The 18,803-nt window shown below is 36.9% G+C and overlaps 1 protein-coding gene across 8 annotated transcripts in view; it reads right to left on the bottom strand.

Moving 5' to 3' along the window:
- Window positions 1-18,803, bottom strand: part of BIN1 (bridging integrator 1) — a 118,764-nt gene that overhangs the window by 19,879 nt on the left and 80,082 nt on the right. For 4 of the 8 annotated variants that reach the window (XM_015831209.1, XM_015831202.1, XM_015831222.1 and 1 more), the window contains exons 7-11: window positions 17,402-17,487; window positions 17,080-17,155; window positions 14,230-14,312; window positions 10,854-10,898; window positions 8,127-8,271 (exon numbers count right to left, since the gene is read on the bottom strand). In XM_015831209.1, coding sequence (XP_015686695.1) covers window positions 8,127-8,271; window positions 10,854-10,898; window positions 14,230-14,312; window positions 17,080-17,155; window positions 17,402-17,487 — 435 coding nt within the window. The remainder of the gene's footprint in view (window positions 1-8,126; window positions 8,272-10,853; window positions 10,899-14,229; window positions 14,313-17,079; window positions 17,156-17,401; window positions 17,488-18,803) is intronic. The other 4 variants (XM_015831245.1, XM_015831215.1, XM_015831229.1 and 1 more) reach the window with 1 other exon arrangement.

The following is an 18,803-nucleotide window of genomic DNA, read 5'->3' as shown; positions in this document are numbered from 1 at the left end:
GGGGAGAGTTAGTCTTTGCCAAACAATTGTTTGTTTTGGCTTGCCCTCCCCTGGCTTTTAATTGTGCCTGTTGCTGTTTGCCTTGCCTTGCTTGGAAGATTGCTTTTCTCTTGTGGCCTGCGTTTGGCCTTTGTTTCACTGGGGCTTTGGAACTGCTTCTTTTCTTGGACCTGTTCCTTGTCCTGAGGACTGCCCTTCAGTGGTGGGATTCAGCTGGTTCACACAACTTCGGCAGAACCGGTAGCTAATTGTTTTGTTGTCCAGGACCAGAATGGACTTCCGGAAGTGGCATCCACACAGAGAACTGGTTGTTCACATATTTGTTGCCCTTGTATTGGGCCTGGACCCTGCCTGGTGGATTGGACTTGGAACCCATGACCTTGCCCTGTGGGCATGCTTTCTTGGTACTGTGGGCTTTCTTAGTACTATAGGGGCTGTTTTGGGGGGGAGTGAGGGTGGCTGCCTTCAGGATAGCATGAAGATGAAGCCTTATGGGTTGTTGGAGGGCTGGAACACTGATTAAGAGAAATAAAGAACTCTCTAGAGGCTTGCTTTGACCATCTTGGTCATAACATCCAAAGAATTTCATGTCCCCATAGGAAAATACACATTATCATTGTATAATGGAAATGGCTCTGCTTGCATTCCATCAGGTATACTCTCCTTCCTGGTCCTCTTCCACTGCACCATTCAATGAAAATAAAGATGTGTCAAATGTCACTCACCATAATTAGTCCTTTTATTTTTAGAGCAGCATGGCTGATCCCATATTGGAACTTTTTTCCTAAATGGGCGGTTCTTGTTATTCCATAAATTATTTACTTGAGTTAGCAGTCACAGTGGGAAAACAAACATTAATTAATGTTCACCCCTTCGTGTTTATTTCTGTGATATTGAAACTCTGCTACGCTAAATTCAACTCATCTACAAGCAACATGATGCCAGAGTTACAAATCAAGTTCCTAAAAGAAAGGTCCTCTGACTTGAAATAGCAGCCAGCAGTCTTTCAAAAGACCAGAGATGTTCATTGCAAAAGAGTAATCTTGTTTTCCATTTGCTGTAGAGTCACATCCTCTGCTAAATTTATATTTAGGTCAGTACATGTTGGTAGATTTTTTCCTCTTCATGACCTGCAAGTCATGAAGTTTGCAAGTGACCATTTCAGAATATGACCTATTTAATGTACAGTGATAGTTTTTTTTAATGGAAATTGCTATCTGATCCCCTAAGAACTTTATCTATGTAAGCTTTATTCTCCAGGGCCTGCCAATGTTTGCATTTCAAATGTTTTCATTTGAGCATCCTGGGTAGATTCTGGGTAGAGCATCCTACAGTTTTATTATTCTTTGTTTAAATCAGTTTAAATTCATTGTAATAAAATGGCACTTAATCAGCGGATCCATGGATATTTATATTGCCATTGTCACAACATTTACAGTTGGCTCTGCTGCTATACAAACAGCTGTTAACAAGGGTTTTAAATTCCCTAGTTTAGAGATATCTGTTTCTTCTTTTATGGAACTATTTTATAATGCAGTTTTAGATGAAGGAATTGAAGGGGAACTCATCAAATTTGCAGATGACACCAAACTGGCAGGAGTAGCCAACACCCCAGAAGACAAACTCAGGATCCAAAAAGATCTTGACAAACTTGAACAATGAGCCCTATCCAAAAAAATGAGTTTCAGTGTGGAGAAAAGCAAAGTTTTACATTTAGGCAGGAGAAATCAAAAGTAAAAGAACAGACTAGGCGAGACCTGGCTTAAAAACAGTAACTGTGAGAGAGACCTTGGAGTCCTAGTGGACAATTGCTTGACCATGAGCCAGCAGTGTGTAGCAGCAGCCAAAAAAGCTAATACAATCCTGGGTTGTATAAACAGAGACATAGAATCAAGATCACGCAAAGTATTAGTACCGCTTTATAAAACCTAGTAAGACCACACCTGGAATATGGCAGCCAATTTTGGTCACCATATCAAAAAAAAGATGTTGAGAGTTTGGAAAAAAATCAGAGAAGAGCAACTAAGATGATCAAAGGCCTGGAAACTAAAATATACAAAGAATGGCTGCAGGACATTGGGTTTGGCTAGTCTAAAAAAAAGAAAAAATAGGGGAGACATGATAGCAATATTCCAGTATTTGAGGGGCTGACATAAAGAAGAGGGGGTCACATTATTCATCAAAGCACTAGAGGGCAGGACAAGAAACAATGGTTGGAAACTGATCAAAGAGAGAAGCAACCTGGAATTAAAGAAAAACTTCCTGACAGGACAATTAACCAGTGGAACAGCTTGCTCCCAGAAATCGTGGGCACTCCATCACTGGAGATTTTTAAAAAGAGGCTACTAGACAGTCACTTGTCTGAAATGGTATAGGTTCTCCTGCTTGAGCAGGGGGCTGGACTAGAAGACCTGCTTCCAGCTCTATTCTGTTCTAATCTATTCTTCTAGATTCATCACTTGCAATTTTTCCATGCTTATCAGATATATGCATTCATGGATGTGGTTCTACATTGTATTTGTCTTCTGAGGGCGTTCGCACACTCTGATTGTCTGCTGCAGCTGTTTTGTTACCTTTTCTGCAAACAGCTGCATGCTTTTTTTTACAGCAGGCACCTGAAGTACTTTATAAAAAGCGGAAATGAATGTAAGAGTCTATAAAATCCCTTAATATTGCTACATAAAAAATAAATTAAAGCAATTTGACATTAATTAGCATCAATGGGATGGTGAAATCATTCTAATTACTATGTTTATTATTTCTTCTAGAGCTATAATAATAGATTTGCAGCATAATATCTGACTCAATAAAAAGATTGTCCTTTTGAGATTCACATTTCATTTTCATTTGAGACTTTCCTGGTAATCACTCTGTGGCAGGACAGGATTAAGCCCAACTGATGCCCCAAGCACAGTCCCAAAATACTGCCCCTCTCTGAAAGGCATGGGAAGGAAACAAATGTGATAAATGACAACAACGTCAAACCAAACTTTAAAACTTCAGTCATTCACCATGTCAAAAAAATGTATAAGAATGCAAATTAAAGTCAAATATGGAAATTAAGGATAATTCGTGTGGGTATCAGGAAGGGCATCCAGCCAGTAAATGCTTGAACTCTGTTCAGTCACCCCCGATTCCGCCCAAATGCAAGGGATTATAGGGTCATTAAAAGAAAATAAACAGGAAAATAAATGGATGATAATTACAAAAAAAAAGATGACTCAAGGGTGGCAAGGAAAACAGTTAAGGGCAACAATTAAGAGCATGATACTGGAGGGGAAGAGATTCTGTGCTGCCCCCCCTTCACTTGGTGTCTTACGCATGTACTTATTTTGCTTAATGGTTAATCCAGGACTGCTCTGTTGAGTAGGAAAGGAATCTTGTAACATGAAAGAATAGATATATAGTGTGTATTTGTGTGTGTGTGTGTATGTGTGTGTGTATATACACACTCATACTGTATGTATCTTATAAGTATATACATATATATATATATATACATATATATATACTGTATGTATCTTATAAGTGGTTTCTATAGCATTTTACAGTGCTCTTAATCATTGTTCTTAGAGTTCATAAACTGTATTTCTCTGCAATATTAATTTAGATATTAGCTTTTCACCCCAGACCCTACAAACTACTATCTTATTAGGTTCTTTGTTACATTTTATCTTCAAAGTGTTGGTACTATTAAAGGTTCTACTTACAATTTTTCTAAAGTGCAAGGTTGGTATATATCCTATTAAATGGGACATAGTCTACATCACTGGTGTCAAACTCAATCGCATCATGTGATGTATCATGAGGTTTTTTGCCTTTGCGGAGCAGGGGTGGGTGTGGCCTGCATGTGACGCATCTGGCCCGCGGGCCGCCAGTTTGACAGCCCTGGTCTACATCATACCAACCTTTTGGGAGGAGATTAATTTGTTTGACCTTTTGCGTTTTTTTCTCTCATAACAATGTTATTTTAAATTGGAATGGTGCATCCTTGTAATGACAGAGCAGTAATTGCTCAGCTTTATTATTTTATGGTGACAGATATTGTATTCTAGCAAGAAGAACTGGAAGATAATTTGGAACCAAAACATTAAATATTTCATACAAGAACACAGAGTTTAAAAGATTAAACTATCTGCAATGTTTAAATATTGTATGTTATTTACAGAAGGCAGAGCTTTCTGTCAATGTCCCTCAAATTTTCAAGTACTCCTTTAAAATCTTACATCAAGATATATTTTTTTCCCTCCTAACATTAAATGTAATAATTTACCCCAGGTACACATTGCACCACTGTGCTAAAAGGGTCAGTTGTGTTTTCTCAGGGATACATGATTTGTTGATGCTTTATTCATACAACAATTATGAAGAGGCTGAAACTAATCCTCTTACGGGATTATTTTAAGGCCTTTTGATTTTGCCTGTTGTTGAGCATAGTGAGCGATAACAAGCTTCACTATGCATTGAAAGAGAAAGGCCAGCTGAGGGCAGTGTGCACCACATATGTTTTCTCCTTCTGCAATAGTGTGAGTAGCCCCTTCTCCTCAGAGTAAGAATCTTTCTTAAGTATTCTTTCTTTTGGGAGGTGGGGGTGAAAGATGTCTAGAAAGAACAGTGCTTTTAGTGACAGCTGCAGATGGTAGGACAGAAGCTTTGCTGATGGTGTCTACGCTACTCTTACTACTACTTCTATTCAGAGTTTGCAGGATGCCGTAGTGTTTCAAAAACTTTCTTAATCTAAGTCAAAATTGAGAAGAAAGTGGGTATGTACAACATAGGAATAGTTGCTGAAGATAAAAGAGCCTACAACATTGGTGGGGAAGGATAGAAATAGATTAGCTGAGTTATCCATTCTCCCTTATGGCTTAATATTCTGCATTGTGTTGAATAGAATACACTAGATCAGTGATGGCGAACCTTTTAGAGACCGAGTGCCCAAACTGCAACCCAAAACCCACTTATGTATCGTCGGGTGCCGGGTGGCCTTGGCCCATTGGGTGGGCGTGGCTGCGGTGATAACCGCAGACTGGGTGGGATTAAAAAGTTCAATCAATCAATTCCAACTTTGCAAGATCTTTTTTTTTCCGCGAGAAGTTGAAATTGATTGATTGATTGCACCTTTTTTTTTTTGCACACAGCAGCAGAGGCCTAGAGCAAAAAGGTTTTATAAAACCCAGCTGAAGGCCTAGCACTGGGGTGACGACGCGCGTGCCCACAGAGAGGGCTCTGTGTGCCACCTGTGGCACGCCTGCCATAGGTTCGCCACCACGGCACTAGATATTTATTATAATGAATCTGATTTTTGTTGTTAATGGATATTTTCTACGAAAAAAATCAATAAAAACAGGTCAAACTACATACCTCATCATTTTCTACAATTTATGAAACAGAAAATCTTTATTATTAGTTCTCTCCAAATTCTTGGAAAGATCTGAAAATCATTTCTCAGCATAGGAATAAATAGCAAAATTCTACAACATATACAAGCCCAGCTCAAAGTGTAGAACACTAAGCAGTCTTCTGGCTATAAGGCCATTAATCTGAGGAGATCTACATCTTATGCATTCTGGTGTCTCCCCCACAATGATCTTTCCTTCTCATCTCCCGCACTGTTTTAGAAGACAAGGTGCTGTTGATTACTACAGGGTCACAACTATTGCTCATTGCTTTGCTGTTTCTATTTCTACCCGGATGGGAAGGAGGAATAGAAATAAGCTGCAGTGAGTGAAGAGAGCATTTCCAAAAAGATACAATTATTTAGAAAAAAAATCAAGCAACAGAGATTGCTGCTCTCACAATAAATTTGGAATCAATAGCATACATCCCCGAGAGCTTAACATTTGTTTAAGTATACTATCCTTACACCTCAGAGGATGGCTCTGAATTGTTTGCTCATTTAAAAAGACACCCAAGTTGTAGCCTAGTTACCAAGCGCAATGAGGTATTTGTGTATGTCCAGATACACTTTCAGTACATCACATTAAAACTCAGATAACTCATTTGCAAATTGGGTAGCTTATTACATTAATGATCACAAAAAATGTTCTAAACTATGAAAATGATTTCAATTCAAGTTTAGCCAAGTGACTTATTTAAAACTCCAGTAAGACAACGTAGTAGCAACATTGTTAGAGTTAAAAAAGAAAATAAGAAAATAAAGAAGTATTTAAAAAGCAACCAAAGAACTTTTCAAGATTGGTTAGAACTTGCCTTAGAAATCAGAGAGAGAAAGATGAAAACATTTGCAGACATTAAACATATACATTATGCTACTATATTCTACCAGCATTGTCTCAGCAAGTTGGTCTAAATCACGGGTGTCAAACTCGCCACGTCATGTGACATGTCGCGACGTGTCGTGACTTTTTTCGCATTGCCGGAACTGGGGTGGGCGTGGCCTCCATATGATGCAGCCAGCCCATGGGCCGGCAGTTTGACACCCCTGATCTAAATGAAAACTACTCACACAATGGCTGGCCCCGGGGCATACTTTTAATTTTATTTTACTGAAACAAAACAATTCTGCAAATGTATCTCAAGTAAAATGTACTTGTTATAATGTATTATTAACTAAAATTGCTGCTAGACAGCAACTGGGCCGGTTCTTATTAGCAAATTAATAGCATAAACATGGGGACCAATTTCTTGTCCAAATGACTATTATTTCAGTCCAACTGGAAATCAAATACACAAAGCAGCATATTTCCATTGCCCTATTCATAGATGGAGTAAGAAATCTCATCAAAAACAGTGCTGCAAATATTGTTCACACTGTTGAACCAAACAGTCATTTATCCACGTTATCTCTAATTATAATTAGATTTTACATCCTTCATATCTGAGTTTTAACATACTTCCAAACTGACTTTAAAGATTCATTTTGAACCCAGAGTACCTCTAATACAGATCTTGGCTTTTTCCTTCTCCCAAGAACACTGCTCTTCACTGACCAAAGAAGGATTGATACATGTATTCTGTTTGCAACTTTGATTAGTAGTTTTATAAAAACAGGGCAACCACATTTTTTAAAAAAATGACCACATGTCAAGGCAGGGTGGGGTATTTCTACAATCAATCTGGAAACTAGAGATATAATGATATGTATGCTCACCTAGGAATAGTGATTGAATTATAATGTCTTATAGTTAATTTACCTAGATCCACCACTACTCTAATGCTTTCATAATTTATTTCATATAACTATAATTAAATTCAAACACATTCATCTGCTGGCAAATCAGTTATATTTTTAACTAGCAGTTGGCTCTCAAAAGATTGTTTGATGCTGAAATTACTAGAACAAAGCTACTTTTGGGAAGCCAAAGTGAACTTGGATTAAATCAGATGAAAGCCACATTGACAGATATTTAGCAAAAATAAATAAAATGTTCATTTTTAAAATAAAATAATATAAGTATACATGGGCATCTGCAGAGGAGGACAAGTAGGAGTCAAATGAAGACCCAAGTATGATGATGTTATCTTGCAAGTCATGTGACTTGCAAGGACATAATGTCATTGTTTGCATGAGAAATCATGTATGTTTGATGTCATTTCCAAACACAGGATGCAGTTGGTAATGCCTTTCCTTTAATAAGGACATTAAACAATTTGCAAAGAGAAGGCTGTAATAGTTCTAATGGAAAACCTCTTCTGGTCTAAGAGTAGCCTTCAGTTTATTATCAATGTCTAAAAATTATCAATGTGCCTGAAAATGGTTCAGGAAGCTTAAATATTTCCATTCTACTACCCCACCCAAACCTTACTACCTAAGGTTGACTACTTTACTCAGAGATTACACATGTAATTCTAAATTACACATTTAGAATTACATTTTATTTAGTTAGGTCTTTTTATTTAGTTAGGTCTTTTCTTGCTCTTATGAATAATTATACATTAATTACATAATACAAACTAGATTGTTTCCAAGTAGAACACTGAATTAAGAAATGGCAGCTTTAGAGAGAAAGTAGCAGTTTGCCTAAAACTATTAAAAAACCTGAACTGGGAGGGGAAAAGTATTTGATCTGTAGATGAAGTCGAACTGCACTCTGTAACAAAAATATGAACACATGTAGTAGAAATGTGTAAATTCCCAAGGAAAACACAACAGCAGCGCTCACTACCTGAGAGGGAGACTTGGGGATGCCTCCCCCAGGAGCTTCCAGAGTGGATGGCTCTGGTTCATGGTTGACGGCCTTGATCTCAGGGCTGGTGATGGGAGTCCCATCAGGTGGAGATGAAGGAGTTTTGTTTACTTTGGTGCTGTCACTGTAAGAAAAAAGAAAAAAAACCAGAAAGCACTTCTCAGTTCTCATCTGAATAGGGTTTTTTTGTATTTCTTGGAATAGACTGAAATGCTTCTTTCACTTGCACTGTTTGGAATACCTCTACTGATATTACTTTAATTTATAGTAAAGTGCCTAACATCAAAAGAAGAGAAAAACAATGTAAGGTTGAAGCACTGCCAAAACCTAACTCACAAAACATTCAACATATGGCTAATTTAAGGGATGAGCAGTGCTAACAATGGAAACTCTTAGAACCAAATTATGTGATGCCTTATATGTGCATGTACCTTGGTTATGCCTCTAAATGCAGTAAACAACAATGGTGTTGATGGACATATGGAAATCCAGTATAATCCCCTCCCCAATAATAATTGGGATTATGTGTCACAGGAAGCTACTAAAGAGATTTTCTATCCCACACCAAACAACAGACAGGAGAGGGGTAGTGTTTGAATTGCAATATATAGGGGGGGAAAGAATTTTGATTTTGATTTTTTTAAATCAACATCTCTATTTCCTTCCATGTTCTGATCTAAATTGTAATACACGCAGTGCCAAAGTTTGTCTACCATATAGTTTTAGCTCTTAAACACCTCTTGGATATTCTCTTAAGATTTAAGTAAGATGATTTTCATTATAGATTAAAAATAAGCAGACCTCTGAGCTCCAAAGAAGTATAGAAATTTTAGTCTCCTAAGTAATTTTATATATGTGTGTAATCCTGCAGTGTTCTGTGTTATACAGTGAGTACTTTGAAATTAAACCAGCTAGCCATGTGGCTTAGAGGGACGAGAGAACTGATTTCTTATTTAAACAACACAAAGGAAAAGCTTAAAAAATGGACCTAGCCCCAAAAAACTTGCTTTGCACACTACATTTTATCAACTAAATATTCAAATATTAGATTTAAAATAAAAATAACAAAAACACTGATATATAGCAATAGAATTTTTTTAAACTCTCATAGCATTTCTACTGTTAATTTGCACTGGGAAATAAAATGTCCTAAATTCATTAGGACTTATGCTTTTGTAAATATTCTTGGTTCTAAGAGGTTCTAACTATAACCAGCTGGAGATTTATGCGGAAGATGAGGATGTAAGTAATCAAAGATGAACTACCAAATCACATCTCAATTATGTCCATTTTTTCTGCCTCAGATTGTGTCTCCAAATCTTATCAAAAGACAGACAGCTGGTAGAAAGAAAACAACTGAGAAATCTTTTTTTACACATGTTTTATCACTTCATCATAGCAGCCATCATGCATATTTACTCAGCAAGCTAGTTAGTATAGAAAACACTCATTACAATAGTTTGTCATAAAACACCATGTACTCCCAAAAGCGATTTAGCTTTTTCTCTCTATTGAAATCCATGTCCTTTCAAGGGAACTATTTTTTTCTCTATACAACTGATATTCATCTCTTTGGGATAGATATCATGATTTGTGACCACAACACACAAACAAAAAAGTGAAATTAAAAAAAAGTTACTTTTCCAACTGACTTTCACAAAGGAACACCCAAAGTCATAAGGGCTCCTTATTCAGAATCTGAATGGAATAAAGAGATCATTTTCTTCCTTCTCTTCCCTCATGAACTGATGGCAAATACGTTTAAAAGGACACATCAATCATACCATAATAACTTGGCAGCCAGCTTCAAAATTCAAATATTTCTGGAGGCAAACCAACAGAATATGAATAAAAAACAGGAGCACTATTATAATTCACCACTTCTATTGTGGAAGACATGAGGAAATATGACCAAATTGTCTGGCTACATAACAATTTCTCTGAAACAAAAATCTATTTATCAATATATGAACTTGCCTATTCCTCAAAAAAAAAAAGCGGAAATTTTATCCATAGTTGCTCTAACTGCAAAGGTCTATCATCGTTCAGCACTGTTATATCCATTGCTGCAACGTATTAACTTAAGATCTTACAAAAGGATTACATAAGCTTTACAAATATCAAGCAGAAATTTAAAACAAATTATACACAGATTTCTAGTGAAGTAGAACCTTTAGTATCCTTAAGCTAAGAGGCCTTAGTTTAAAGCTAACTTGGTAGCCCTACCAACTCTGCACAGTATGTGTAAAATATGGGCCCACTTCAGTTTGAAACATTAAAGGAAAAGCAATGCCCTTTTCTCATTTGGGAGGACCCACTATCATAACCCAGTAGAGCAAACAATGTTAGGTTATCTGGTTGCCTTAATTAGCATTTATCTCTAGGTACAGAGCACATAGTATTGCAGTTATCCTTAAGGAATGTATTAGGAAGCATAAAAATTGTCATCATAAACACCACAGATGATCTTCCACTGAAAATGTAGGGGGGGGGGGTTGGATTAAAACAAACAATAAAATATTTGGATTATTTAGACACACACAAAGACAATCTCAAACAATTCTAAGAGAAAGAGGTTTAAATCATGCAGAGAAAAAAGAAAAAAAAAACCTCTACGTTATCAAGCTATCAATGCACTATGTTGTTAGAGTGCAGCCTGGCCTTTGCTTTTGTCATCCAAATCAGATCACTTTGCCATTCTGGTACCTGCTCATCTTTTTCCTCAGCCTGGAGAAGAGTTTAGTTTTCTTTCTGTTGAGGACGGCACACGTAAGTGATCTCCATTACAACACGGCTCAACCAATGAGAAAGAAAGGTGAAGATTCCGTGCATGAGCTAATGCAATTACTGTGAAGATATTCGTTCATAGAGGAACTAGAATGTGGCCCAGTGGGTCATCTTAGCACAGTAACAGGTACCCACACTGGACATTTTTAATTAAAAAAATATACCCATTAAGTGCTATGTCAGTGCCCAGTGGATAGAAGAGGAAGAGAAGGATAGTTGTCACCACTCATCCTCAGATTACCTCAAAGCTGTACTGGAAAAGAAAAGTTGATTTGGAACAGGGCTGAGAAATATGCAATAGTTATAGCAGAGGGCTGTGTTTTGGAAACTGATGTTTCCTTATCTATCACAAGATCAATGAACACAGTGAGCCTTGAAAAGTTTGCAATTTGAGAAAACTGATCTTCTTTAAACATTAGCAATATGGGAATCACTTTCCAATGCGATGTTACAGCACTAATGTAATCTTAAAAGCTCCATACCCATATGGATTAGGTCAGTTACATATTTTCCTAATAACTATCCAAACCCAACCAGACACTAATTTGACATTAAATTATGGCATAGAATGGGCGAGGGTCTTTAAATGTGTCCTAAAAAATACGTTCCCACAAAACATAAATTGTTTGAACTACTGTTGTACTTCAGATGATGTCAGCTGAAAATAGATGTCAAATCTTTTGGGGTCCCCATGCCATCCCACAATATTTTTCTCATGATGGGTCTTCATGTTCTCTCTATACTGTTGCTGATATACAATTTTTTTCCATCTCTATTTTTAAAGTATACAGATGAGGTATTTTATGAAATACTTTTGGTTGTGAATTTAACTGATGGAATAGTGCCTAGTTTACATTTTGACTTTAATCTTGCTTTTTTTTCCCCTGAAACCTTATTTTTAGCTCCACTTCTACTGTTATGCCTAAACCAATCCTATTTAGCCAGACTTCATAGAAAAAACAAAACAAATAATTGTTTCAAGCATAGCATAACTCCATTCAGATGAGATATCAACAGAAAGGAATCTATAGCACTGAAATAATCACTGTGTTAAAATCACATCGATCCAAGTAGAAGGAACAAACAAAACTTCATTTAAACAGATCAAAGTAATAATTCTTGTCATGGTCACTATGCATTAAGAAAGCAATGATATGCATATTTATTTAAAAATCAACCCCACCAACTATAATGTGGCTTTCTCCCAGTTCAGTGTTTATGGTACATACTGTATCTACCTCCTAAACAGACCAGACCTATGTTTTTCTTTCTCTTTGCTTATTGTTAAATATATTTGGGAAATTATTATATATATTAAGCTTAATATTGCTGACTTCATTTATATATATATTTGTTCAGTCTCTCTCATTCTTTCTTCATCGTTTTTGTATCTTTCTTTCTCTTATCACAGATGAGTTATATGTAGTATTGAGTGAAAGTAATTTATAGAGGCTCTACAATTATGGTCTCTCTCACGCTCTCTCTCTGAAAAACCTAAAGCATTCCACTCATTGCCAAGAACACAAGAACTGCTAGATTTTCTGATATCAATTCATTTTCCAGATTCATCTTCCCTTTGTTCTATAGTGTGCGTAGGAGTAGTTTTGCAAAAATAAGGAAGCAAGATAACTTCAGTTTGCTTTCCAAAAGAAGTACAGTCAGGTCATGATAATCTTTTTCCTAATGATGGCTTGGCATATTGCATCTCATTAATAGAAACACAGCAAACCCCAGACTCAGAGCAGCTGGGAAACTGAGTTCCCAAACTGCTTCATCATTCACATCTTTGGATGAAAGTCAGAAACCATCTGATCCAAAAAAGTGAGGCCTACTTTCCCCTTAACTGTATGAATTGAGAGTTGGAGAAAATATTGTATTTGTATGCGTATGTGTGTGTATATGCATTTATAAAATATATACATAAAGACTTAGCAGATGTTATACTCTCTTCCTATCACTGCCTCTACTGGGAATTGGCTTTAACAGATCTAAGTGTAGTGAATATCTTTACAAAGAATTTCACAGTATTGTTCAAAAAATCAAATGAATTTAATAGTAAATTCATTAGTAAATACTAAATGCATCAATAATAATCATACAATATGGGGGGAGGGGTTGAATCAAAGAATGTTCACCAACTTTGCTTGAATTTCCTACAGCAATTCAAAAACATCCCTGCCCGTATAGCAAAACTAAAAATGTTGTGATCCATAGTATTATTCTTTGTGTGCATGTATAGGTCTGTTTTCCAGTTCAGATAAACACATTCATGATCATCTAAATGTAGCCACTGTGTATATGCCAGAATTGCATTTAATTTACTAATATGTTCAGCCTTATGGATGATACATTTATTGTGGTATAAATCTGATTTCTTTTTATGGAATTGTGCTAAAAGGTGTCTGATATGGAGCTGTGATCCTTAAGAATATAAATCATAAGTAACAGAGTCAAGGAGCTCAAAGGGCCAGCCTTTAGCCCCAGAGCTGAGAATAAGGTTTATTATTATTTATTATTATTTATATAGCACCATCAATGTGCATGGCATTTTACACAGTACAAGAGGACAAGTGCCTGCCCCGAGGAGCTTACAATCTAAAAATTGACAGAAGAAAACAACAGAGAAAGGGAAGGGAAATAGAGACAAGGATAAATGGGAAAAGAATATGTGATTAGTTCTATTAGACATACTTACGCTGATGTACACAAAGATATGGAAACCAGAATATTGTGTCAAGAAGACTATGTTATGACAGAATCAATTCTGGCAAATTAAACTTTAGCCCAACTGAAATGTATTTTTCCCATCATTGTATCTCCATCAAAACGTCAACTGCTAAATTTCTGAAGACCCATCTAGGGATAAAAATATCATAGCTGAAGTCTGAAGGGTTCACTCATAAGCAAACAGAAAAATACAAGGGTTCCTATTCTTTTCCAACATTTCTTCCTTTTTCCTGCCATTCTGGTAGTTATATTTTTAAAATATGTGTTTATGTAAAATTGTTATATACACACAAACACATATATCCCCATGCTCATTTTAATGTACATTTTGGTCTAGGTTTTGTTTCGGTGCAGACAGGAAAATGAACATTTAACCATGAAAAGCACTGGGAAATATTTCCTGGAATGCCAGGATGGAAGGAGAAAGAAACAATATAATATTATCAGAAGACACTAATTAGAGAATAAGATAGACAGACATGGTGCTGCTGCCCAGCTTTTAACAAAGAAAGAAGATTTTTTTTTCCCATTCTTCTTGAAAACTATACATTGGTTTACGTATACTAACCTTGGCTGAGCTTTAACAGGATAGGTGCTTGTTGCATGTTCTTTCTCTAGAGTCACAAGGACATCATTCAGGTTTTGGTTTAACTGAGACAATAAATAAACAAAAGTTCAAAATAGGAAAAGAAATTACAGGTCAGTATAACAAAGAGCCCATTTAGAAATATGTAAGTATACTCAGGATCCCCAAAGAGGGGTATTTTGCTAAGGGAAAGATCATGCTACTTATTTATATTACCTCACTGACATCACCAGGGACATCTTTTGAAACAGATGCCATATGAGCAAATAATAATATGTTTGGTTCATGTTTATTCATTTCCTCCTCCTCTGGCTCAGCTTCACATATTCATACTGCTCCAGGCTCTCCCATCCCTACAGACTCTGTTTCTCACTGGGACTTAACACCATCTTCCTTCTCTCTCTTCCCATCCCATTGTCCGCCTAGGTTGCTATGCAATCTTAGTCTGTCACTAAATAAGACATCAGGCCAAAGTAGTGGAAATGCCCTGAGGGAAGGAGTTCATCTAGGCTTGCAGCCTATGCCAGCCACTGCAGCATGTCCATGGGCCAATCTGACTCTAAAATACAGATATCTTTTGGCATCACTTTTGCTGGAGGAAAAATGGAAGAAGCAGGATCAGCTCTAATTACCCCAGAAAAACAGACTGATCAGGATTTTATCTCATAAACTGCTGCGCTGTTGCTGGAATGTATAGCACTTTTGATAAGTGTAATGTTAGTGTGGCCTGGTTCTAGCACTTTTACATTCAAATTGCTCCCATAAGCTATGGGGAAGCATACCCATACTGTCTGATCAATGTAAATAATGTGAAACTTCAGTTCAGCTTTACTATTAGTGGTCCACCTCTCTGTTTTTCTCACTTGTTGTAAAGACTTTAAATGCCTTAGCTCAGTGGTTCTCAACCTGTGGGTCGGGACCCCATTTGGGGTCGATCGACCATTTCACGGGGGTCGCCAAGCAAGGCTGTCCATCATTTTTTTTTGTCCGCCATTTTTTTTGTTTGCCATTTTTTTCCCCTTTTCTGGCGGGTGCCTTACCTCCCTTGGGCTGGGCCAGCTGGTGGTCAGCCTGCTCCGTCTCTGCCACTTGACAGCTACGCCTCAACCGGCGCAGGGGGCGGAACCATGCATGCGCGGTGCTCCCGGGCAGGGAAAGTCCTCGACTTACGACCGGTTGGGTAGTCCTCGACTTACGACCGGTTTAGTCCTCGACTTACAACCGGTTGGGGTCGCGGCATTAAAAAGGTTGAGAACCACTGCCTTAGCTGAACTGTAGCAGGAGCATCTTTTCCTAGCTGAAAAATGTCTACAGTATTTTGGAGGGTTACTTTTGGATGTCTGGCTACAACATCCATCTGATCATATCAGTGGATCAAATACCATGTAAATTGGCAGTTTCACTAAGCTTACTGCCACCCATACTATTAAATCTTCTTTGTGACTCAGAGTACATAATATTTATAGAGATATGCAATAGCTTAGAAATACAAGCAAAATACGAGATATACAATTTCCCTTCCCAGAGTGTCTAGTTTTTAGGACCATTTTTGGAAATCTCATTAATGCAAAGGCATGGAACCAGGCAATATCTGCCTTGAAAGTTTATATATAGAGATCTGAACTCCTTGTTGGAAGCTTGGCAAAATCTTAAATAATGTGCATAGCCGTATCTTTCAACAACGTTACCATTTTCCTCTTAAATACTTTTTTTCAATTTGTATTTAGTCATTTGACACCCCTTATGTCAACGCTGCTAACATAGGATGTTTTTGCTTTGACAACAGTTAAGAGATGCAACCATTTTCTTCTTATGTTTTACTTTTAGAGTTAGATGATGCTGGGGGGGGAGGAATGTGCATGAGAGTTTAGATAGACATAATAATACTGGACTTAGTGTATGAACCAAGGTTAATGAAATAAGAGATGATAAGAATTGGTGGCTGGAGAACTGCAGAGAGAGCCTGCATTTCAAACTAATTGGAGAATGTGATTTATGATTGTTAATTGAAGGAGGAAATTGTGCTTTGATACTATGTACTCAGGAGAGGGGAATCCAGTTTTTGGGACTGTGTTAGTGCCAACCTATGCTTCTCAAATAAAGATTCTTCAAGGTAAACAATGCCTCGAAGTTGTTTGAAGAGTTTCATCTGTCGGAACTATGACACCTTATATATTCTCCTTTCAATATTGACATGTTCCAATCTGCTTTTTCTATTGCCTGCTGCAGGATTTTAAATTCTAAGCAAAGCGGATTAAGTTGCAGGTTTATGTAAACGGATGCATATAATTTCCTTCTTTTACATTTACACTTTTAAACTGTGGTCTTCCTATTCCTTATCAAGTTATTTGTACAACGGAAGAGAAAGATCATTTATGCTGCTCCGAAGGTATAAATTCTTTATCCATGATATTAAAGTAAAATATGGCACAGGCACTGGAGAAATTCAGAACATGTTTCATTGGCAAGCAATTTTTGAAAAGCAACTGAATAGTTACATTGATCTACCTACAGAAAAGTAGATATATAGAAAAATGAGGAAGTAGGGCCTCATTTCCTTTCATTTTTTTCACTAACAGAACTTAAGAAAGCATGCATAATATACCAAGGCAGTTTTAGGCACTGTCCAAACTTGGAACTGTTTATCTTCTACAAGATTGCTACTGATTATGCCTTGAAAATATGCCTTAGACTGTTCTTAAACAGACAGTTCTTAAACTGTGTCAGCATCCCTGAGCATCATCAGCTAACGCAATTGCTTTCTAATAAAAAAAAGTAGAAAGGAGAACTATATGACATATCAATAGGAAGAAGAATGTCTTGCAACTTTACCTTGCCCATCTCCTTATGAAAATTCTCTTCTAAGCCAGCAATACTCTGGAACGTGTTGACATAGAAACCAACACGACTAGAAAATAAAAGAGTACAAGTCAATAGAGATATGGGCAGATGTTTATCCTTCAACTTTACCTCACTTTTTAATCAGCTTTCATGTCCTTGACTCCTCTCGCAGAATGGAATATGTGATTTAGCAAAAGAAATAGCATGGACAGAATACTTTGGTTGAGCTTCATTGGAGCAAAAACCAATTAAGATCTTGTAAATTCCTCAGCTTCTTTATAGGTAGAATAACGAGCATTTTTTCAGCGCTCACCTATTCCATAGTGAAGGCAGTTCTTCCTGAAGATCAATGTTCATCTCTTCAAATACTTTCTGGGCTTTTACTAATTCTTCTTCAGCCTGTGGGGTGTCAACAAACCCATATGCAACCATTCAGAAGACAGTTTACATAAGTTTCATATTGGTCACTATGTAGTATAGTGGAGATCTGGAAAGCATTTACTAGAATATGGGCTGGCAAACTACCCAGGTTTTTTAATGCAGACAAATGGAGGTGGTAACAATATCCCAATCTTTCCCAGGAGCCCAGTATTCTTACCTTTCAAGGTTTGACAAAGCTGATCAAGATCCCACAAATCCATCTCTCTCCCATTGAGGATTGAGGGAGAAGATTCTGACAACTAAGCTTTGGTCACTATAAAGAAAAACTGATGTCTACTTTGTACAAAGATAAACTAATCTTGGCCTCATTAGAATGCCAGTTAAAGTCCACTTGCACTTCCAGCTGACAGAAATGCTCTACATTGCCCTCTATTTCTTCAGATGGCCTCAGATGTTGGGCATCTGTTCCTAATAAAGGTGAGAATTCCAGTATGTGGCTGCATGAATGAAAATGGTTTATGTGGCTAATATGGGGAGTTACAAAAGGCGTATCTACAAAGCTACCTTTTACTCTAGTTCTTTCTCAGAACACATTGACAAGAATGTTGGAAATGGTGCTTTGCATACCAGTAAGGATTATTACATATACACAGACTTCTGGAATTCTATGAAAATGCAATTATGCAGTATTCATTCAAAGTAAAACTAAAAAAAATGTTTGATATTCCCCAGATGGTTAGCACTAGAACAAAGTTTTAAAGAGCCTAACAAAGTGCAAACAGTGGGGACATATCTATCTATAGGCTAGTGAAATAGAATATTTAACCAGTAAATGCACAGGAGCTTCATTTTATATCATATATGGTCTACCATACTATGGATAAATAGCGAAACTGGATTCTTACCAATTCAGTAGCAAGAAGAAAAAAGAAATTGCTTATATACCAGTCAATGGCAGGAATGTCAAGAGATCCCTAAGGACCATATACATGTAAGTCAAGGTGTCATTCTTATAAAGTGCTAGTATGTGTAACACAAGTCAGATTCTTTGGCTAAAGGATAAATATATTTTCTTAGTGAATATATATGCTAAGATATATTCTATAAAATTACCGTAGTGCCTGACTGGTGGTTTTTCTAAAAATGGGGGCAAGGTGTCACATGATTTCATATGATGAATGCCTGAATTAAGCAACAATCAGAAATTAATAGCAAAGTTGGGGGTTCGAAGTATACAAACTGTGTAGAACATTATTACTTGGAATCTTAAACTGAACTAGTCTACTTTTCCATTTTCAGCAGACAGGATTATTCATGCTCTAGGAACTAAAAAA

This window comes from Protobothrops mucrosquamatus, unplaced genomic scaffold (genome assembly GCF_001527695.2).
Source record: "Protobothrops mucrosquamatus isolate PMUCROS unplaced genomic scaffold, P.Mucros_1.0 scaffold_254, whole genome shotgun sequence".
In the NCBI taxonomy this organism is placed as follows: domain Eukaryota; kingdom Metazoa; phylum Chordata; class Lepidosauria; order Squamata; family Viperidae; genus Protobothrops; species Protobothrops mucrosquamatus.
The sequence above is the reverse complement of the archived record's forward strand: the minus strand, read 5'-3'. Positions and strand labels throughout refer to the sequence as shown.